Here is a 23,961-nt window from a genome sequence, read left to right as displayed (position 1 = left end):
TGCCTGGAGGCGGTTGGAGGATGGATGGCGGCTAACAGATTGAGGTTGAATCCTGACAAGACAGAAGTACTGTTTTTGGGGGACAGGGAGCGGGTTGGTGTGGGGGATTCCCTGGTCTTGAATGGGGTAACTGTGCCCCTGAAGGACCAGGTGCGCAGCCTGGGAGTCATTTTGGACTCACAGCTGTCCATGGAGGCGCAGGTTAACTCTGTGTCCAGGGCAGCTGTCTACCAGCTCCACCTGGTACGCAGGCTAAGACCCTACCTGCCCGCAAACTGTCTCGCCAGAGTGGTGCATGCTCTAGTTATCTCACGCTTGGACTACTGCAACGCGCTCTACGTGGGGCTACCTTTGAAGGTGACCCGGAAACTGCAATTAATCCAGAATGCGGCAGCTAGACTGGTGACTGGGAGTGGCCGCCGGGACCACATAACACCGGTTCTGAGAGATCTGCATTGGCTCCCAGTACGTTTCCGAGCACGATTCAAAGTGTTGGTGTTGACCTTTAAAGCCCTAAATGGCCTCGGTCCTGTATACCTGAAGGAGCGTCTCCACCCCCATCGTTCAGCCCGGACACTGAGATCCAGCGCCGAGGGCCTTCTGGCGGTTCCCTCATTGCAAGAAGTGAGGTTACAGGGAACCAGACAGAGGGCCTTCTCGGTAGTGGCGCCCGCCCTGTGGAACGCCCTCCCATCAGATGTCAAAGAGATAAATAATTACCTGACATTCAGAAGACATCTTAAGGCAGCCCTGTTCAGGGAAGTTTTTAATATGTAACGCTGTACTGTTTTTAACACTGATTGGGAGCCGCCCAGAGTGGCTGGGGAAACTCAGCCAGATGGGCGGGGTATAAATAATAAATTATTATTATTATTATTATTATTACAACATTAACAACCAAATATTTGGCAGTCAGGAATCACCAGGTAAAGCTCTTCATGACACAAAGATGATAAGCATTAGTAGAAGTTCTTTCAGTTTGTGGTAGGAGCAGTGGGATTGCACACACTGCCTCTGCTCCAAAACTTCTTCATATTCAGTTTGGGCAGGTTCAGGGTAACTTGTCCTTTCGATGTTATCTTTTACCACAAGAGATACTGTTTCAATATGAAGGTGGCTTATTCCGTTTTTTGTTTTTTTAAAAACATTTTCAGCTGCTTTGCTCTTTTGGGTAGAAATTATGATCCAACCAGAAGGTTTCCAAGCCTTGGGTGCAATTTTAAAAATGCTTTCCCAAATTAGAACTGCTGCATCAGGATGAAAAATGGGCTGCTCTGTGAAGAATTGCAGGAACACTTACAACTGAAGAGGCAGCTAAAGGTTCTGCTTGCCTCATCAAATTCCATCCTGGATATCTGTTTGATCTTTTCTGCCAGATCACGTATTTCATAAAGGAAAATGCTGGCTCTTCCAAGTCTCGTGCCTGAACATTGATGGAATAGACTCTTTGCACTCTGCACCTTGGGAACATTTCCATCCACCTGCTGTTGTGCTAACCAGATGAATGATGAGATTAGCACTTGCTGAGAAAGAGGTCGACCTCCCTTATAGCAGGGCGAAAAGAGATCTGGTGCTAGGGAAAGAAGCCAAGATGGACCAGCAAGACTGCCAGCAACCTGGGCTCTTACGGCGGTAGGATACAAAAGGTTGCCCTTCTTGAAGTGTGGGTGAAAGTGTAACACAGCTGCTTCCAGTTTATGAGGAAACAATCTGCCTTACCAAATGCTAATGCCTTCTTAGTAACACTCAAGCTCTGGTGAAATTCTTGGAAGAGTCATTTTATTTCTGGCCACTTCCAGGTAGCTCACCTCTGGATAAACTGCTTCTTGAGCATTCATTCTGGTGTGTTCTCACAGTTTGCAGGCAGGTTAGTTTAGTGGTTGCTTATTGAGCATTCATTCTGATTTGTTTTCAGGGAGGTTATATGACATGGCCTCAAGCATTTTTTATCTCATGCATTCCAGTCAGGGCTTTTTTCAGCTGGAACTCAGTTCCGGCACCTCTCAGGTGGACGCCATTGCCATTATAAGAGAAAGAAGGGAGGCGTTCATAGCGAGTTCTGGCACCTCTTTTCCTAGAAAAAAAGCACTAATTCCAGCACATTTCTCGTCATTCTCCTTATCACAAAACATCTGATAGGAGGGAGCAAGTTTGTTGCGCAAGAATGACAAATCCACTTCAGTTATGTAACTTTTATGTAACTTATGTATACAGCTTTCAGAGAATGCTCGAGATGCACCTCTTTTAACACTTGTTATGTTTTTAGGACCCACTTCATTTTATGGCTGTAAATTGTTTTAAGTTGTTTCTAATATCATGTTTTAATGTTGCCACCCTCCATGGACCTTAGGGCGAAGGGAGGGTAACAGTAAAAATAGTAAAAATAATAGTGTTATGAAAGTTGGGTGCCTCGCCCTCTTTCTGCCGAGTGGTAACAACAATCCATGGGGTTTCAGGTACTCACCCAGGGTCTGTGTTCCTTTGGAGAATTGAGACATGGCATAGACTGTTGTAGCTTTAAGAAATATGGTCTATTCACCTATCTACATCTTCAGTCTGCATGAAGGGAGTCCAGATCTTACAGCATGGTCATTTCAAGAGGGGCTTGTCCCCCACAGCAGTACAGCCAGCCTTCAGCCAGCCTGCCCAAGATGGATTCCAGTCTTTTTTCCTTTCTTCTTCTTCCCTAAACACCTTGCTAAAAGACTCTCTTTTTCTGTTACCACACACCAAGTTACCCTGGCAACCTTCTAAACCCCCAGTCTCCGTTCACAGCTCAGGGCAAGGGGAAAGACAGTTCTCTTGCATTTCCAATGCCTCTCAATGGCCCCATATTGTTTCTTAATGGCCCTAGCTTAGCCTGGTCATGTGCTTTTTTTTTTTTTTGCAAAGGCTAGCATGGGAATTCCTCTGCAGCTTGTATTTCTCCCTTCACATCCCAAATAATCAAAATCCTACCATTTATCAATTTTTAGGGTTTTGCCCCCCCCAATCTATAACAATAGCAACAACCTGAATTTGCTGGTATGTGTATTCCACTCAAAAATACCAGTCATTTATATAAACTAATAGTATACAGAAAGTGGGATATTTTGTCATTATCTCATCTTTGATCTTCATATTGTTGCACTTTCATCTCACATTTTCCATCTGCCTCCAGCCATTTGGGCAGATGCAGAGAGTGCTGGCAGCACATTGTGTAAGATGTCAGAATGCTGCTTTCCAGCTGCCTCCAGACTGAGGAAATAGTGACAGGATAGCTAAAAGTGCCAAATGAGAGGGAGGAAGGTGAGCAGTGAATATCTAAAAGGCCTAGTTGCTAAGATTATCAGCTGTGCATCCAAATCCTAAATAATCAAGAGCCTAGGCCAAGGCAAGAATAAGAGAGATAGATAAACTAGTGGATATCTTTTCCTTCTCCTTACTATCAAGGCTATAGAGAGAATAAGAGCTATAGATAGACTGGTGGATGTATTTTCCATCTCCTTATTAGTGATTCCAGTTACCACACATCTGAAACACTCAACACAGGCAACCTTCACAGCTAATATTCTTTCCCTACATTGCATGCCACTTCCAACAGTAAATAAGATGCACTGGGTTTATTTATAATATATATACAGTGGTACCTCGGGTTACATACGCTTCAGGTTACAGACGCTTCAGGTTGCAGACTCCGCTAACCCAGAAGTAGCACCTTGGGTTAAGAACTTTGCTTCAGGATGAGAACAGTAATTGCGTAGCGGTGGCGCGGTGGCAGCGGGAGGCCCCATTAGCTAAAGTAATGCTTCAGATTAAGAACAGTTTCAGGTTAAGAATGAACCTCCAGAACGAATTAAGTTCTTAACACGAGGTACCACTGTGGTTATCTCTCAATTTATCATCCTAGCAACCCCGGGTGGTAGGCTAAGCTGAGAGGTAGCGACTAGCTCAGGGGTCAACAAACTTTTTCAGCAGGGGCCCGGTCCACTGTCCCTCAGACCTTGTGGGGGGCCAGACTATATTGTGAAAAGAAAGAAAAGAAGAACGAATTCCTATGCCCCACATTTTAAATAAAAGGACACATTCTACTCATGTAAAAATCCACGGGCCAGATTTAGAAGGCGATTGGGCCGGATCTGGTTCCCGGGCCTTAGTTTGCCTACCCATCAACTAGCTCATGGTCACCAAGGGGCTATCCTCCTCTCTTTCCAGGCATGACCCATGATTTAAAGGACCATGTCTGAGCCCTTTTTAAAATCTTGCTCCAGAGTTTTCCCTGTTAAAATCTGCTCTTTAAGCTCAATGAAAGCAGACATAAATCTGTGGAAAACCCGAATTGATGTTTGCTCCAATTCGGCTTTAAAGAGTGGGTTTTCACAGTGAAAGTTCAGAACAAAAAGAGTGAGAGGGAAAAAACCCCTAAAAGAAGTTCATGGTTCTGAACCTGACTTTTCCAAGTCCTACCCTGACAACTACACCATGCTGGCTCCATACTGTCTCAGACAACAGAATATGTGATGTATTCAAATAGGTTCAATGCATTGTCCTAAAGAGCTGTTGGGGATGCGGGTGGCATTGTGGGTTAAACCACAGAGCCTAGGACTTGCTAATCAGAAGGTTGGCAGTTTGAATCCCCGCGACGGGGTGAGCTCCCGTTGCTTGATCCCTGCTCCTGCCAACCTAGCAGTTCGAAAGCACGTCAAAGTGCAAGTAGATAAATAGGTACCACTCTGGTGGGAAGGTAAACAGCGTTTCCGTGTGCTGCTCTGGTTCACCAGGAGCGGCTTAGTCATGCTGGCCACATGACCCAGAAGCTGTCTGCGGACAAACGCCATCTCCCTTGGCCTATAGAGCGAGATGAGCGCGCAACCCCAGAGTCATCCACGACTGGACCTCATGGTCAGGGGTCCCTTTACCTTTAAAGAGCTATTAATTAGGAACATTCTATGCAGCTGCAGTACATGAATGTCATTAAAGCTAAAAAAAACCCCAACCAATTAGACTGATTTGCTCAGTAGCTAAACTGAATCACAGTCTTCTGATTTCATTATACTGTATTTTGGTTCACTGAGCTGTTTTTGTTTGTTTCCTGTCAGATAAAGAAACTAGGCCATAATTTAAGGAAGATGATAGATGCTGATACATTAATAATTTCCCAATCATTTGAATTTTCAAAATATCCAACTATCTTTATTTCTAAGGACACCTTTCAAGACAGAAATGGTCATTAGACCAACAGTACTTACATCTACAGTTCAACACATAGCTTGGCCCCAACACAGAGCCAAATGCTAAGTTGGAGCTTGAACAGCAAGCTCAAGAGATCCAAGTCAAATCTCTACTCACTCCATTTGCCAATGCTGCTGCCAGCACCACTTTGACAAATCTACCCTGAATCCTTCCAATAGGATGGGTCAGGTAGGTCACAATACCTTCTAACAGTCCAGTCATATCCCTCTGTTGGACTCTCACTGTTAAATCAAATCACATGAATCATGATCAAGTGAAGGAGAGACTAATCACTTTTAACCTTTGAGTTGTTTTGCATATTGCAAATTCATTGGCCATCACAGCATGGAGAAAGCACAGGCACGTGAAGCACCCTCAGCAATGCTGGGTTCCCTCGTTTTGCCCAAACCACTGAAGTTCTGTCCCATTAATGCGCAAAACACTTGCTGAAATTTCGGAATTCAGCAGATGTTGTTTTCAGGGCTTATTCTGTTGCAGCCAGCCAGCCAGAAGCATGTGATTGAAATCCTCATTTCTCTTGGCTGCAGAGCTTAATCCGAGCTATACTGTTCCTGTTTTGTACAGCAGGACAGCACAGGATTATGTAAAGCGACAAAATAGAAGAGGCTGCTTTTGCATATGCACAGAGTATACTTCACAGCTATCTTTGGTAAAGCAGTAAGAGGCAGGGCTGCTAGCACAGAGGACTAGATTGAACTAGGTACCTCTCACTTATGAGAGTGTGACTTACTTCTCCCTATTCACTCTTTCTGTACAATTCAAAATGATATACATCTCTTTCGTGTACCACCAACTATTGTACTGAACGCACAAAAGTACTCGCTGCTTCATTTTCTCTCTCTAGTGTGGAAGACAATTCATTTCCCTAAGTGAAATATTGGCTTTCGGGGAGGTCCAGACTTTCTTACAAGCCTGGGCTTGCTGTACATGTTACATAAGCTGCACCACCCTGGTTTCCATGGAAACCACCTTTAAGAGGTAGCCAGCTGTTGGCAACCTCAGAACATGGCACAGACATTTATCACAGCTTACTCTTGCGGGATCCCTTGAACCTTTCAGCTAGCATGAATAGTGTGGAGAGGAGATGGACACATGGGGGGGGGGTCAGAAAGAGGGAGACCATGATTTCCCCGTCCCCCCTGCTTGTCTGCTTGCTTCCTCTCTCTCTGTCTCTCCCTCCCCATGCAGTGAAGTGACATGGACACAGGATGTCACTGTGTCACAACTGCAGCATAAAGGATTATGGGGAATGGCAGAGGACTATGGGAGAGAGGTTAAAGGCCATTGAATCCCCCAGAAACAGGAGCCCAAACTCTTGCTGCGGGTTAGGTATCCTGGCAGATGCCATGGTCTGGGCTGAATGCTGCCGGGTGGAGCAGCCTGCCTGGTATGCTCAACTCTTTCATCTGTCCTAGAGAGATAGATGACACCCTCTCTTGCGCTCCCCCTCTTCAAACTCCAGCTCCATAGGGTGTGTGTGGCACAGGAGAAGAGGCGGAGCGTCACGCTTAGACCCGGTAATGCCTGGCAGACACCCCGGCTGCACTCTGGACAGTTTCACCAGACAGCAGCAGAAGCAAGCAAGCGAGCGAGAGAGAGAGAGACTGGGCACTCCAGAGATCCTTCAGCACAGCAGGAAGTAAGTACCAGGTGGAGTCCGCGGTGCCAGGGTGGGGAACTAGGTCCTGGTGTCAGCTCTGTTACCTGGGCTGCAGACAGCAGAGTCCTGATGGAACAATCTGACAGGTGGCTTCCATTCAAATAACTATGGGTCTGCCTGCTACCCCAGAGCATTCGGACAGTTTGCAAAGGTGTTCTCGGGTATGGAATGCAAGAGAACAGCCCATCTGTGTAAGCCAAAGCCAGAATAAAGGGCAAGAAGTAATTATCTACACTGACTAATCAGTACAGAGTGTTCATTCTAAAAAGTGTCCCTGGTTTTTGTTTGGGCGATTGATGTGTGAGGAATTGCAGTGCAGCGCAGCAGAAATGTGCAGGAAGAGGCAGGTGTTAAGGACTAGTACAATGTGGAATTCTAGCAAAGTGTCCATCGTTTGCCTGCTACTGTTCTCTACTTTTTTCCCACCTCTTTCCAGTTATGTCTTGTACTGTGTATGTTCATGTTGCCACCTCATAAGTGGCTGTCAGTAGCAGGGGTGATGAAATGTGCAGAACATTGATGTCACATTGCACATTATGTTATAGTACATGTCTCCGGGAAGGGAGAAGAACAAATACAAAGAGGCAGCTCAGTGTCCCTTGTGTCTAGTTCCACACTACATTTACTGGCCAAAGTTTTCAATATTTGAGCAAAACCCTCTATAAATCCCAGAGGGGTTTTCTCTCTCATCCAATACTCACAATTAAGGTTTCTTTGCAGTTATCTGATCCATGATGCCCAGTAAGAATACGGTAATATACAGGTGTATGTACCAACAGGAGTGAATGCATCCCCCCCCCGCGCCCTGTGGTTCCTTTCAATCTTTGTTTTTCAAAGGAAACACATACTTGCCTTCATATCCAGCAGTGATCAGTGGCAGACTTCGGGTTCTCACATTTCAGCGGCGCCCTGTGCGACGCTAAAGTTCAGTCCCCCCACCTCGCACGCGCCGTTCTACATCATTATTGCAGCGCCCCCTGTTGCATGGTGCCCAGAGCGACCAAACCAGTCATGCTACCCTAAAACCGCCTCTGCAGGGATCAGTTATCCCAGTTTCAGGTAGGCTGCATTCCATTTTATTAAAAGTGTCTTGGAAGCTTCCTATTCAAATTTTCCAGCACCTAAAAAAACAGCTTCTAAAAAGTAAAAAAAAAAAAAAGCCCTAGGGGAGTGTGTGTGGCTTTGTGATGTACAAGGGTCAGTCAATTAGCATGGAACACATCTGGTTTGCATTGGTAAACCAATATACAGTAGCAAATTTTCTCTTTAGTTCAGTCCTGTAGGGAAGATTGTGCATCCAGCCAAAACAGGGGCTGTGTTTGCACAGTGTTCTGACTGCTCTAATCAGGTAGGTCTGTGCACAGGCATGTATGAACACATGTAGCTGTCTTATATGCTGTCAGACCATTGGGCCTCTGTAGTCCAATATTATCTACTACAACTGGTAACATTTTATCAAGATCTCAGGCAAATATAATTCCTTTCCCTACTTCCCAAGCTTTAAGTGGAGATCCTGCACAGTGCACTGCAAGACAAAAAAAAAAAAAAAAAAAACACTTTCACTGAGCTCAGGCCCTCCAAAATAACAGAGGCAATTCAGAACTACTGTTATGCTTATGGTGATGCCTTTTCCCTGCTTGAACCACAGCAGCTTCTTGTCCACAGTGAGCAGATGGCCAGAGTCCTTCATTGTGAGTGGAAAGTACCAGGCTGCTGCCTACAACACACTCCTGCTGCTACAGCTTGTAGCAGTGTAGAAAACTGATAGCTCCTATCCCGTGCATTAGTAAAAAGCACAAAAAATGTTACCAGACATGATGGTTGTATGAACTGGCCTGCACGCAGTTTTAACTGCTATGGGGAGAATGTGTGCTTAAAAGCCTTCTATGATTGTTCTCTGTGTTTAACTGTATTACTAAACAAGGTCTCTGCACATTCCAACATTGTTGGGGTTTTTTATATAAACAACACACAACTAAATTCCACACAAAAAATGAATTAGTCAACTTCTATATAAAATAAAGCAAATGTTTGCACATCTATTATTATTTTGCATTAAATTCCTCACCAACATGGTGAAAGGGGGAAAGCTATGAAAGGCGCTGAATCTCTGAAACCCTGGGAATCCTGCTCAGCCCTTACCCTTGTTTCTGAAATTTCACCAGCTATCTGCAAGCCTACCCAGAACATTAAGGACTAGACACTTACTAGTTCTTACAGGTGGCAGCAGTGGGGCAGAGGACAAGGTGATGGTGGTGGGTGCATGCCTTTTCCTGGTTTGCCTCAAATGGCAAAACGCTCTTCGCTCAGTGGCAACTTCACAAGCCCTGGCCTAAACTTGCACTTTGTCCTTTAGAAATTACAACAGGAAAGAGGGATACCTATTTACATGTAATTTTCTTCCTTTGGGCATAAGCAGTGCTTTAAATAAAGAATGTAGTGAGTGTTTCACAAGGAGTTTGAGCTTGTAAAGTTGTTGTTTTCTAAAACCAATTGTTCTCACCTAGTAAGCTTAGCTCCTCCTGAATAGTTGTTCCTTAACTGCTAGTATTTTGTTAGAATCAAGGAGGAACTAATGAGAATGAAGGCAAGGCAGGGTAGCCAATTTGCATTGCAAAAAAGAAAGGAAATCACCAAAAAAGAATTGCATAAAAGATACGTTAATTTATATGTATTGATGCAAATTTAGAAAATGTTTTCTATAATTTACACAAAATGCATCTCCCTGTGTGGAGTGAGGCTGTGGACAGGCTCAGTCTGCTCCCAGGCATTGCTAACCGTTGATGGGCGGCTTCAAGGCACTTGGTTTTCCTTCTTACATTTCTTCATCTTTAAACCAAATGGCCATTCAAACTGAAGAAACACACCTTCATATAGAGAGCTGTCCTTCCAAGAAAGAATTGACCTCTGTAGAGTAGATCATATGGCCATCCAAAGGCAAGGTTTGGAGGTCAGATTTCAAAGCAGGAGGGGAAGCAAAAAGCACAAACATGAGAGTTGTTGTCTCCTTCAAAAATGGAAGAATGGCCTTATCTTCTGAATCTCTCTGACCTTTCATAGGGTCAGAGGCAGGCTCTGTTCACTTGCGTGAGTAGAAAATTCACCATAGAACTCACATGCCCTTTAAACAAGGAAACAGAATTGCACAGAAATTGTGGTAAAGCATCAAACAGACCAATTGGGTCCACCTTTATTAGTAGTGGGGTAGCAGCAAGGTTTATCCTTGGGCTGCACCTATAGTTAGAGCGAATGAAGGAGAGGAAGAGGGCACTTAATGAAAAGTTTTCCTCTTTTTCGACTAGTGAAAAATGGTCTCTTTTGCCCTGTGCAAACAAATGGTACCTGAGTGAAACAGGCCTCAGATTTGCTCGGTTACCAGGGCAACCGCCTCCCCTTCAACCCTGCTTTGCGTGCAAGGATTGTCCTGAGAGGCAGATTGGGTTCCTTGCGAGTGTCCAAGCCCACATGATCGATCACAGCCAAGTGGCATGCAGCAGCAGCCGCGAATGGGCGGGCCAAATATTTGTTGCTTTGCCTGTAACTGGAGAGTATTCTGTGAAGTCTTGGTTGGTGTCTCTGCCACTCATTTGGAAGAGATACAGCCCCGATGGTAGATGAGACTTCCTTCACTTCGCACTGAAGCTTAAGGGAGAGGAGATTTATAGTTAGTAGCAATAAAAACACAGTGAGATATTAGTATTAATAATACCTCACTGTGCTTTTATTTACTATTGTAAATAATAATAATAATAATCCAATGCTGAGCAAGGGGTGTGTACGAGGGCTGCAGGGGAGAGGAGGGGGTAGTGCTGTTGCACAGCCCTGTGTTTTTACTTTGGGCTTAAAATCATTTGAGGTGGGAAAGCCCATAAACGATGAGTATTTGTACGACGTTTTTATTTTATTTTTCACACAGTGATCTATTTGTGTGAAATTGTCCCTATGCGTGAGAGAAACCAAAAAGTTATCGCATCAGAGGGGTCATAAAATGGATGTGGTACCTTTTCATTCGCTAGGGCTAATAAAAGCAAGACGCCCTACGAGCATGTACAAAATGCCTACTGCTCCCACCACTGAATAACCAACACCAGACCCTACACCACTCATCTAGCTCATCCAGACTTCCAGGCACCCTTGAGCCTCAAGCTTATTTATTTATTTATTTATTTATTTATTTATTTATTTATTTATGCATCTTTCTGTCTCCCTTTCACATTTGCCTCTGTTTACTGGGCTTATCTCTAGGAGCAGGCTAGGCAGGAGAAGGGAAAAGGAGAGGGTGGTTGGACCTTGCCATGTCCTTTCCCTCTGCCTCTAGAAGCTTGGAAACGGATCTCCAGTGGCTTTAAGAGCGTGTCAATCCCATTTAGGCCCAAATCCCCATGAACTTTCCTAGCCTGTAAGAGAGGACGCTTGGCATGGAATCAGAAGGCAGGCACTCTGGCAGCAGCTAAGCAAAGGGGGCTGCAGGCGACTGTGTCCATCTTCTGTGGGGCACCAGAAATGTAATTTAGAACATGACATAGAGCCAGTCTGCTCACCCGCTAGAACTGGACCGCAAAAAGAGCGTGTAGAAAGAAGTCACAATCAAAGAGATTTTCCATTCTGCCTTCCAGCATTCTAGAGTTCTGCACAGTTCTGCAACCGGGACAATGTTTTATAAGTGGAGTTAGTTAGGGAGATTGATACATTTCAGCTAACACCTTGCTAAATTTGGAATATGTGTGTATGGAGTGGGAGAGGGGGGAAGGGACTAGAATCAAAAATTGTTTTTTTTTTTTAAATAAATTTTTATTAATTTTCCAACACATATTAAATGACAATACAAAACAATACGAAAACAAACAAACATATAAACATGTATAATTTCTTAACCTTCTTTTCCTTAAACCTTCTTTCAACGACTTCCCCATACCTCCTTTTTCTGCATCCTTGTTCTAAATCTTTCCAGCAACCCCTAATTTTATTTACTTATGGCACTTCCTTTAAATCCTTTTTCCCATATCCAATTGTTTATCGCTGCAATTCTATTTTGCATTACTCAAAACATTTTAGCACTCGTTAATTTTACAACAGTTTTTAAGGTAAATTTTAAATTTCTTCCAGTCTTCTTCCACCGTCTCTTTCCCTTGGTCTCGGATTCTGCCGGTCATCTCAGCCAGTCCCATGTAGTCAATCACCTTCGTCTGCCATTCTTCCAGTGTGGGTAGTTCTTGTGTCTTCCAGTACTTTGCTAAGAGTACTCTTGCTGCTGTTGTCGCATACATAAAAAACATCCTATCTTTCTTTGACACCAATTGGCCTACCATGCCCAAGAGAAAGGCCTCTGGTTTCTTCACAAAGGTGCATTTAAGCACTTTTTTCATTTCATTATAAATCCTTTCCCAGAAAGCCTTAATCTTTGGGCATGTCCACCAAAGGTGATAAAAAGTACCTTCAGTTTCATTACATTTCCAGCATTTGTTATTGGGCAAATGGTAAATTTTTGCAAGCTTGACTGGGGTCATGTACCACCTATAAATCATTTTCATAATATTCTCTCTTAAGGCATTACATGCCGTGAACTTTATACCGGTGGTCCATAACTGTTCCCAGTCAGCAAACATGATGTCATGACCAATGTCTTGTGCCCATTTAATCATAGCTGATTTAACCGTTTCATCTTGTGTATTCCATTTCAACAGCAAGTTATACATTCTTGACAAATTCTTAGTATTGGGTTCTAACAATTCTGTTTCTAATTTTGATCTCTCCACCTGAAAGCCAATTTTCCTGTCTTGTTTGAATACTTCATTTATCTGATAATAATGAAGCCAGTCTCTTACTTTAGACTTCAATCTCTCATAGCTAGAATCAAAATTTGTGGCTCATAGAATCCCAGGGATACTACAGAGGCAGTGCATCCAATCTGCTGTAGATGCAACTGTTTCAGCGTGTTTGGCCTGGCCCACTCATCATGCAGACTATGTAGATGGAAACACCAAGCTGTTACAATACATCTACATGCAAGACTTCCTACAGTTGACATGTAAGGATTAAGAGGGCAAAGGATACAGTATATGCCCTTTCTAGGGTTAGAGTTGCATCTATGCATATACAGAGTACAGTGGTACCTCGGGTTATGTTATGTACTGAGTTGAATAGGATCCAAACTGCAGCAGTCTGATTGGTCCTAGAACAATAGGATTCAGAATGCAGCAGTCTGATTGGTCCTAGAACAATGCAGCAGTATGATTGGTTGGCAGGAACCACCCAATCATGCTCCAGATAGAAGTGAATCCACAACCTGATTGGCTTACAGTAGAATTCCGGAATTAGCCAATCATGTGCAGCCCATTGTGTAAATAATGTATATAAAGCAGATACTTTGAGGGGACATTCATTCATTCCTCACCACTATGAGCTGAATAAAGAGCATGAAATCACTTTGCGACTCTGAGTATATTTCAGGTTAAGTACTTAATTTGTTCTGGAGGTCTGTTCTTAACCTGAAACTGTTTTTAACTTGAAGCACCACTTTAGCTAATGGGGCCTCCCGCTGCTGACGCGCCGCCGGAGCACGATTTCTGTTCTCATACTGGAGCAAAGTTCTTAACCCGAGGTACTATTTCTGGGTTAGCGGAGTCTGTAACCTGAAGCGTATGTAACCTGAAGCGTATGTAACCTGAGGTACCACTGTACCTTTGCTTGACTTCCATCATAGAAGCTGGATTGGTTCAGCTGAGGGAGGTCTAATACCTCTCTTTTTTTGGGCAGCCCCAGGTGGGGAAGAGCGGTGGATGTTTGGGGCAATCGGGGTAGGTAGACCTTGGCTGTGTGGAAAAACCTACCTGGAGAGGGAGAGCAAACTCGGGCTCCTGTTGTGCATCTATCTGCCAGAGACTCGCCCTGAGTTTCTGTATTAAATTTCTTAATATAAATAAATCTATTGTGTGCTTAATTTATATATAATATATATATAAACATATCTGTGTATATTGAATAATATAAAATATATTGCAAACACTTTAATTATCAATATAGAAATTTAATTCAGTGTGTGGCCTGCAGGTTCTGTGCTGAAGTGTTCTTGTGGACCACTTCGTCTGAGAGGCTGGACTGCCCTGAGCTAAGAGCAGACGAAGCCCGCAAGGCTCTTAGTCTGAGTACAGAAGGCTAGCTAGTTTAGATGTACTCTGTGTGGCAATTCACAGAAACTAGAATCCATATCCAAACACTGCACTGTGGAAAACAATGGCAGCTGCTTCTTATGGGATGATCACATGCATTCCTATTTAGTGAATGAGCATGACAACACACACATATGGTTTTATTTATCTGTGTGAAAACTATAAATCCTCTCTCTCTCTCTCTCTCACACACACACACACACACACACACAGACACACACACAACAACAACAACAACAACAACAACACAGCATGAATTATATTAGGTGTTTATAAGTAGCTTGGATTGACATTATTTCCCCTGGTTCTATATGCTCCTGTTTTGGCAACTAGTCAGGAGGACTTTAAAATTCTGGCTGTTTGGCAAGCCTAAAATTGCTTCCTGCTGTCCTAAATGAGCAAAGGCATGGAGCTACAGGCACCTTTTAAGATACCCATAAAGAGGAATGCATTGCAACTTAATCCACATTTACTATTTTCCCTCAAAACTGCTGAAATTGGATTGAGTGGTTGCGCTGTGCATTCAAACAGATTGTGTGATATGTTGCTGGTCTCATAACTGCATAACTACTTCAGCATCATAATAATAACTCAGTCCAAATCTACTCAGCCCACATGCCTGCCACATCAATGTGGATGTGTGAATGAATTTACCTTCAGTTAAGGCTAGAGTGCCTAGTCAAATAGATTAATCTATCAAAACATTTTGACTGATGAAAAGGTGTCCTGAATTACTCAGGCAGTAGGTTTTGCAAACTTTTTTTTTTAAAAAATGTAAGTACTTAAGTGCAGATGACATCTTGAAAGAGGTGGCTGCTTCTGTGTGAAAGAGAAGAGGAAGGATGCCTTTTCAAGATGATGTTTTCTGAATGAATTGTAAGACTGACACCACCTTCAACTGAAAGGACTTCTTTCTATTTTTCCTTCTGAGAGGTAATTCCTTTCGAAAGAATTCAGCCCAGAAATATCATCTAAGTGGAGAGCTAAAGCATGCTTTAAAAAAACTAACTGGACCCTGGAGACGTGGGATGGAACTGGGAATTCACAATGTGCAACATTCAGATGTGGACGTTGGGGGACAGGGGCAAGGAACTCAAATTTAGGATGAAATTACACAGTATGTAGGTTTCTGCTCCGTGGTTGCCCCAAGCTCATCTGGACCAATTCATACTTTTCGTGGATCCTGCTGCCTGAGGTGGTCACCTCACTTTGCCTCATGGGTGGGCTGGCCCTGCTGCTTGGACCATCTGAAGAGATATTTCGAGTAACAAAAACAACAACAATAAAACAACAACAATTTTTTTATTTGTACCTCGTTCTTCTGACTGGGGTGCCATAAAAAAACAAATCACCTTGGTTAGGACTAATTTTGTTTGCTACATTTGGATTTCTTGTGCTGTTTGGTTGTTTTCAATTACTTTTGACTTAGGAGAATTGAAATATTATATATTTGTATATATGTAAAAAACTGGCTTTCTGCTGTCCTTCCCTGCCCAATGCAATTCATTTCAAGCTGTACTTAGCAATTTCTTTCTGTGTTTCTTGCAGCTTGGTCATGGACCTGTCCTCAGGCATGGAGGCCCAGGCTCTCCTAGAAGACATGTTGGAAATCACTGCCCAGAGTTTGGTGCACATGGAGGTGTCTGAGCACTACCACATCATCAAGGAGTTGGGCAAGGGGAAATATGGGCAGGTGGTGCTGGTGACTCACAGGAAGAGAGGTAAGGGTGGATTGCCTTGTGTGCTCTGGCAACCCCACTCACCAACAGGCTGTTTACATTGAAAGGGCAACTAGGGATACTTCAGTGGCCAGGTGTGCCACTGTTGCTGTTGGAGAAGGTTGGACCACTTGCCATAACCAATAGGTGTGGTAACAATTTCAAATTACTATGTGTGATCTGTGGTCAGCCAATCATACACAGCAGTGGTCATGGACAGAACTGGGCATTTTTTTTAAAAGTGGGTTTAAAAAACCCCACTCTATTCAGTCACTCGTTTCATTCATTTATTAAACTTACGAATCATTTGTCACCTGAAGGTCCCCAAGTGGATGACAAGACCTCTACTGTGGGCATTTCGTGCGAAACAACTTATCATTGCCTGTGGAGGCATTCACCTTTTATCTCGTGACTGTAGAAAGAGGGCCCAAACAATTTCAAACAAACTCCACATATCAAGCAACATTCTTGACCCAGCTCTTAGTGGTTTCACTGACGCCCATTTTATTGAAAATATCATTGTGAATGTAGTCCTTACAACTTGTCTTGTGCCTAAAAGATTTATGGGCCCCCAAAAGCATGAATGGGACTGATTCTCCCCAATTCTGAAATTCAGAATTAACAGCATAATCCTACCCACGTCTATTCATAAGAAAGTTAAATCAAATGCGACTTACTCCCATGTCAGTGGGGGGTAAGAACCCCCTTCAATGCAGGAATTTCATCTAAAGCATCCATGACAGATGGCCATCCAACCTCTGCTTAATAACCTCCAATGAAGGAGAGTCCATTACCTTCCGAGGCAGTCTATTCCACTGTCAAGCAGTGCTTATTGTCAGAAAGTTTTCCCTGATGTTCTCCAAGAATTCTCAGAGATTATAGGCAGAGGCTCTGAGATTACACCCGCAAGCTCTTTTAGTATGATTGGGTGCAGCTCATCATTGGGTGCAGCTCATCTAGTTTGGGTGCAGCTCATCTAGTTAGATAGGATGAGCTGCTGCAAATCTCTGCTTTCTAAATCCAAGTCTTGTTCAAGTGTTTGAAAGGGAACTCCCTCATCTCCTCACCGCCCCCTCATTTTGTTGCTACTGCAATTCTCCCTCTTCTAATCCAAGTTTAGCTATAATGGTTGAACTCAGTATCTTAATTATCTCACATGTATGAGTGCTATATGTTAAAGAGATTTCACCTTACTTGATTTGATTGTTAGATATAATCCCTCTCCTCCCACTATCCAACTTTATATTTTTTTTAAAAAATGCAACTGGAGTAACACTATGTTTCAGTTGTCTGTTGTGGAAATACATTTACTGTTATTATAGTAGTATTATCTCATATATATATATATATATATATATTCGTTGATTTTAACATATAAATTATAAAATGTACCACAAAACTTATCACTTATACAATCTTTTTAGACTTCCATCAGCACCTCTGATGAGCCGCCGTTTTAACCACTTCTTATGCATTTCTTAACTTTATATTGCCTTTACATCTCTTAACAAATCATCCTTCCCCTTCTCCATTTTTGCAATACTTCCAATAATACTCCTCACAAAACTTATTGCAAACCTACAAACATCGTCTGATCTTCACAAATACTTTTCAAGTAGTCCGTAATAGAGTAGTATTATCTCAATGTCCCATTCACTTTTGTATCTCTTGACCTCCCTCAGGGACCCCTATGGCTCTCAAGTTGCTGCCTAAGGCGAGCACTAAACTGGAGAATTTCTTGTATGAATACTGTGTGGCCCTCTCACTCTCCACACACCCTGCCATCGTTGGAATGTTTGGCATCGCCATAGAGTCCAGCCAGCACTATGGTTTTCTCTATGAGGCAGCCTTGCACAAGGACCTCATCTCCATTATCAAGCCCAAGGTAAGGTGTATACACGCACATGCAATGCAAAGCTTAGCTCCCAGCACCCCATGCCTGGGTCTCCTTGGGAAGGAAGGGCAGGATACAAATACAGTCATACCTTGGATGCGAATGCCTTGGTACTCGGACATTTTGGCTCTCGAACGTCGCAAACCCAGAAGTGAGTGTTCTGGTTTGCAAATGTTCTTTAGAACCTGAATGTCTGATGGGGCTTCCGCAGCTCCAATTGGCTGCAGGAGCTTCTGAATGTTTTGGAAGTTGAACAGACTTCTGGAAGAGATTCTGTTCAACTTCCAGTGTATGACTGTATAATGAAGGAATGAATAATGGGCTTCAGCTAGGAATTCTACCAACACATACGTGGTTTTATTTCTGAAATCGTGAAATAGCTGTTAATTAAACAAATTACAGCAGGATTCTAAAACAAAAAAAATCCATAGATTAAACAAAAGCAGTGGGGCAAAGCCTTTTGAAGCTTGCAGCTGAATGTGTCTTGAGATATTTTAACATGGGTTGATCCGGTCATGGTGGCATCACAGAGAGAAAGGAAATGTGATGTTTATTTTTAAATGCCTGTTGAGATTTTGTGGCTTTATTCAATAGCAGAAAAGGGCTTGTGTTTCAGTGGCAGAGCCTAAACGCTTATGAGGAAGTGAGGAGACCCGACATGATAAAAACACATGCCTTTCTCTTCTCTGACCAGGCTGGCATCCCTGAGCCAGCAGCCAAGCTCTGTGCCAAACAGCTGGTGAGTGCACTGGACTTCATCCACAGCCGGGGCCTTGTCTATCGAGATGTCAAGCCTGAGAACATCCTCCTTTTTGATCGCCATTGCCACTGCATCAAACTGACAGATTTCGGCTTGACGCGGCCCCAGGGCACCCTTCTGCGTCTGGTGGTTGGGATCATCCCTTACACTGCACCCGAGCTGAGCCGTGGCACCGGTGACTCCCCAGGCCTGCCCATCGACGCCAGCCTGGATGCCTGGGCCCTTGGAGTGCTGATCTTCTGCCTGCTCACCGGCTACTTCCCTTGGGAGAAGACGTTGCCTGAGGATTCCTTCTTTGATGACTTTGTGATATGGCAACAGTCCGGCCTAGATGAAGACTTGCCATATCACTGGCGCCCTCTGTCGCCAGATGCCGTCGCCATGTTGCGGAGCCTCCTGGCTCTGGAGCCCACAAAGCGCGGTCCCATCCGCCGGGTTCTCAGCTACCTTGACCGGCCATGGAGAGCAGAAGTGGCAGCCAAAGACCCCTAGCACAATAAAGCAGAGCAGGAATCCATTTTATGAGGCTGGGGAGAGAAAAGCACTAAGCAACTCATCCGAATACAAAGATACTTGCAGGAATTCAAATGTTACGTGCTCTCGGCTGGGTTATTTCACAACATTCCCCAAGGAACGTAACACTGGACATTCAGATTTCAGGAGGAGACAAAATGTGTATTCTGTATGCCGTGTGTCTGATATTCTGGCACCCTTAGTGGCTAAGCATCCTTGTGCTAAGAACAAACTCATTGTATATCCCCAAAGGTAAACTCATTTTTCCACAGGCTGCAGAAGCTGATATTCCCCACCTTCTGCCCATCTTCGTCACATCATTTGGGAAAGGCTTGGCATTCCTTGGATGCGAGGAATGTTAAAGGCTTTTAAGGACATTTTCAGTTTCAAACTTTCATAGTGCAACCATACATAAACCTTTATCATGTATACATGGTATCTTTAATTTCATTATCTGTATAGTTTTCATGCTCCGAATTGAGAGTCACTGTTCTCTGAGGGCTCATTCACACTTCTACTTATCCTGCGCATTGGAAAGCATGGGTCCTGGTGGCTTCCCACTTGTCCCATGTTTTCTAGGCACAGCTCTGAGTGGTTTTATACCACTGCTTTCCTGAGGAAAAGCTGCTCTTTAGCACTGAATTGGAGCAAACGTCAATCCAGAGAAAACCCGATTGATGTTTGTTCCGATTCAGCAGTAAACAGTGGGTTTTCCCCAGGGAACATCGCAGGGAAGCGGAAATGTGGATGAGCCCTGAGTGTACAGTGGCAAAAGTTTTAGGCTGCCAGCCAGGTTCACATTTCACCTGAGTCCACTAGGTGTCCTTAAGAAAGCTTTTAGTGTCTACAATATAGGAATCTAATACAGTACTAGTCTATCTTTGACAGGCTGCTGTAGGGATTGTTGAAATACTGGGTTGGATCCAGACTAACTTAGTTGCACTCAGGCCCCATTGAAATCAATGTGAAAAATTAAGTCATGGTTTCACTTGTCTTGCTGATTTCAGTGATATGCATAACTTCTTTTAAAGAAAGAAGGAAAAGGCCTAAGAGCAAAACTCAGTTGAACACACTTTTCTCAAGATACTGGTTCTACTGTTCCTCTCCCTACTTCCTTTAAAGATTCCTTACAACTTAGTGTTACAAAATGTTTTTTCCAGTAAATAGTCATAGTAAGCTATGCGGCCTGCATTTAAGGCAGTGGTGCCCTGTCTTGATTTGTGCTCTATATTTCACACTGCAGTTAGTACCTCATAAAAGAGGTACTAATGTCCCTTACTGCTGCGAATGACCTTTGGGGAAATGTTTTGCAACTCTCTTCCTCTTTCCGTTTATCACACATAGCATTTTTAAAGTTTGAAAGCAGAAGGCATCCACAAATCGACCAGTTGCTCAGGTACTTCATTTCCATTGCCTCCACCACCGTCCACTGCCTGCCAACCTTATCCAACATTAAGTAGACATCTTCCCTGACTATTTTATAATCCCAGATATATGTGTTCCCTACTTTGTATAAAGAGATCTGGATCACCTACTGTAGTTAGTGATGTGGATTCCATTTGTGTGCACTTTTCTAATTCTTTCTTTTTTTTTAAAAAAAAAAAGATATATAAAATACCCAGCAGCTCATTTGCGAGGAAGAAAGACACAATTACACAACATATACAGAAAGAAAGAGATGGTGTAAAATTTTAAAATAGACTATTGGGATGGAATCAAAAGGTGATCCAGTGCTTTTATTCTATTAAAAAAAAGGTGCCAGTACTCACCATGAAGTTGTTACAGTAAGTACCACACTTTTTAACCATAAAAAAAGACGTGTTGGTACTGTGTACCCTTGAGTGCCCCCTGAGGGAAAAAACACTGGTGATGATGCCGATTATGTTCCAGTATTCAGCTATTTTCTCATCAATAATGCACATAGAATGCATTTCTAGAAATATCAGCAAATTTCTTTGTCCCATCCATTTCTGTGCTGTGATAAAGTTCTGTTGTTCTAACGGAATAATCGCCATATTGCAAATCTTCACTCACTACTGTCCTTCCCCCGTTCCCCCACGCATACATTTAAAAATTTTTGTGCGCTTCTCAAATTATCTAATTTCTAGAGGGCAAATACATTTGTAAACACATTTATGGTGCAAACAGCAACTATAACCAAATGTATTTATTAAGACCAACTAAAAACCCGAAATAAAAAGAGTCTTCAAGGATCAGACCAAACACCTTTCTCACACAGCATCCCATTTCTCACAGTGGGCAACTGGATGCCAATGGTGATGGTCCTTTACATTAGCAAAGCTGGGGATTAATTTTAGATGGGTGCTGGGAATTTAAGTGCCCGTCTAAAATGCATATCCATTGTATTTATTTATACCTTATAAGGGACTCTGCTAGAAACAGTGCTAGAAATAGATTAGAATAATTGTTGGCTTTTATTAAAGTGTTTTAAGACCTCTTTCACCCCAGCATGCCCTTCTGCATCTGAGATCTTACTTCTTCGGGCCCGCAAGGCTCATAGTCTGAGTACAGAAGGCTAGCTAGTTTAGATGTACTCTGTTTGGCAATTCACAGAAGCTAGAATCCATATCAGGCACCATCTAACATAATCAAATCTGTATGATGTATGTCCCCTGTATGCCCCCAACTACAACAACTACAGCATTGGGCTTTTCATATTGCCGAAATACATCTTCCCTCCTCTTGTTTTAAATTATTTTGCTTAACATGTATGCACAAGAAGAATTATGATGAACACAAAAGTTTGTACACTTCTTTGTGACTTCTTAGCTAGTCCTAATAAAAGTATGATGATACTGCTGCTGTTTGAATTTTTTCTAGTGGACTGACATGGCTGCCCACAAGTTAATTTGTTATATAGGTACTCCTGTCATGGAGCCCTGGTTGCTCAGGTAACCACAGGGAGTGTACAGGCAGGTGGAAGTCTAGCTCACATCAAGTCTTCAGTATGAACATACAGAAAGGCAAGAGATGGAACACAGAATCTGAGCCCCACCCACTTGTCAATTCAGCACTCAATGGGTACACACTCCTTGGCCAATGGTTGACCAGTTTTAATCCAAAAGTGCTGTCTTACTCATTTGTGACATTTCCAACATGGAAGCAGGAACTTTGGGATGAGACTTTGAATGGTGGAAGCTCAAAGTATGAGCTACCTTTAAATAGGTTGGCCCTATTGGGAGTTGGGCCAGAACCACTTTGAGCTGGATGTGACTCAGAATGTGGTTCACACTTGGCCTCTCCCCTCCCTGTTACTCCCCCCCCCCCGCAAATAGCACCATGAGGGGAGCAGCAGGATAAGAGTTGGGGAAGGTCCTTTTAACACTGGAAGCATACCCTCCAACATTTCTCCAGTGAAAATAGGAGGAGGTCACTTCCAACTCTACAATTCCATGATTAATAACAATAATGTTATTATTTATACCCCACCCATCTGACTGGGTTGCCCCAGCCACTTCCAACATATATACAAACATATTAAACATCAAACATTAAAAACTTCCCTATACAGGGCTGCCTTCAGATGTCTTCTAAAAGTTGTATAGTTACTTATCTCCTTGGCTTGAGGGGGTATGTGGTTCACATAACTTTGTAACCTTCAACATCTCTCCAGTGAAAAGAAAAGGTAAAGGTAAAGGTACCCCTGCCCGTACGGGCCAGTCTTGACAGACTCTAGGGTTGTGCGCTCATCTCACTCTAGAGGCCGGGAGCCAGCGCTGTCCGCAGACACTTCCGGGTCACGTGGCCAGCGTGATGAAGCTGCTCTGGCGAACCGGCACCAGAGCAGCACACGGAAACGCCGTTTACCTTCCTGCTATAAAGCGGTACCTATTTATCTACTTGCACTTAAGGGTGCTTTCGAACTGCTAGGTGGGCAGGAGCTGGGACCGAACAACGGGAGCTCACCCCGCCGCGGGGATTCGAACCGCCAACCATGCGATCGGCAAGTCCTAGGTGCTGAGGTTTTACCCAGTGAAAATAGGAATGTCCTAAATAAAAGTGGGACATTCTGGCATCAAATCAGAAACCGGGGCAGCTTCTGTAAATCCAGGATTGTCTCTGGGAAATAGGGGCACTTGGAGGGTCTGTGGAAATTCAAAAGAAGACTTATTTTTCCCTTTGGGGAAGATGATGGATACTGAGTATTCAATTGGACTGTTTGAGCAAACTGAAAGCTTGAAAACCCCATCAAGGTTTATCAGGTACTTGACTTGAGGACTCAAAGGCAGAATTCAGGCATAGGTTGTGTACACATTATCATTTAACCTGGTTGTAGTGCACTCCTACTGCTGGTGTTTGAAGCCGTTAGCCACAATCCACGTATATGCTGTGGTTTCTTTGATGTACTTTTTTTTTAAAAAAAGCCTCCCTTCCCCATATGACCAAAGTAATCTCCTGCTTCTATTAAAACCAACATTGACATGGTTTGAAATTAATGAGTTTAGGGCGATAGCAAGTTTGGCCCTCATCCAATTCCAAATAGGGCCAGCCTATTTGAAGGTGGGGGGAGTCATTCCTGGGCATTATTAGCCAAAGGTCAAATTCACACCATACATTTAAAGCACTATGGCACCACTTTAAACAACCATGGCTTCCTCTGAAGAATCCTGGGATATGTAGTTTGTTAAGGGTAGTGAGAGTTGTTAGGAGACCTCTGCTCCACTCCCAGAACTACAATCCCCAGTGTTCCCTCGGAAGAGGAAGCGCTTGTTAAAACATTCTGGGAATCTCTGGATGATTGATGGCTTCATGAACTGAAACAACATGATACATTTATTCACAAGTTTGGGGAGTTGAGAACTGAAATTTGGTTAAAAAATGATTTTGGGGGAGGGTGCTTAAAAAACACAACTGAATTAAAAGGTGAAAAACTCAAAGGTAATAACCAAAAACTCAACAACTTATAACTCTCCCCTCTCTCTACCTAAACACACTAAATTCATCAATATCCCAAAATGTAAGAAGATACTTTTTAAACAATAATCTTAAAAAAC

The 23,961-nt window shown here is 43.2% G+C and overlaps 1 protein-coding gene across 1 annotated transcript; it reads left to right on the top strand.

Moving 5' to 3' along the window:
• The first annotated feature begins 6,632 nt into the window (after nt 1-6,632).
• Nucleotides 6,633-19,375, top strand: SBK2 (SH3 domain binding kinase family member 2). Its single transcript, XM_053361910.1, has 4 exons — nt 6,633-6,871; nt 15,610-15,782; nt 17,462-17,664; nt 18,368-19,375. The coding sequence occupies exons 1-4, from the start codon at nt 6,753-6,755 to the stop codon at nt 18,923-18,925; spliced, it is 1,053 nt and encodes a 350-aa protein (XP_053217885.1). The 5' UTR covers nt 6,633-6,752; the 3' UTR covers nt 18,926-19,375.
• The last annotated feature ends 4,586 nt before the right edge of the window (nt 19,376-23,961 follow it).

The sequence above is a fragment of the Podarcis raffonei genome, chromosome 13, assembly GCF_027172205.1.
Source record: "Podarcis raffonei isolate rPodRaf1 chromosome 13, rPodRaf1.pri, whole genome shotgun sequence".
Lineage (NCBI taxonomy): Eukaryota > Metazoa > Chordata > Lepidosauria > Squamata > Lacertidae > Podarcis > Podarcis raffonei.
Note: the sequence above shows the minus strand (reverse complement) of the source record. Positions and strands in the feature narration are given on the sequence as shown.

Excerpts from the sequence above, each read along its gene's own strand:
- SBK2 (XM_053361910.1), top strand. The coding sequence starts at position 6,753 with ATGCCTGGCAGACACCCCGGCTGCACTCTGGACAGTTTCACCAGACAG. Across the intron at positions 6,872-15,609 it reads ATCCTTCAGCACAGCAGGAA|CTTGGTCATGGACCTGTCCT; the intron begins GTAAGTACCAGG and ends TGTTTCTTGCAG. Across the intron at positions 17,665-18,367 it reads TCTCCATTATCAAGCCCAAG|GCTGGCATCCCTGAGCCAGC; the intron begins GTAAGGTGTATA and ends TTCTCTGACCAG.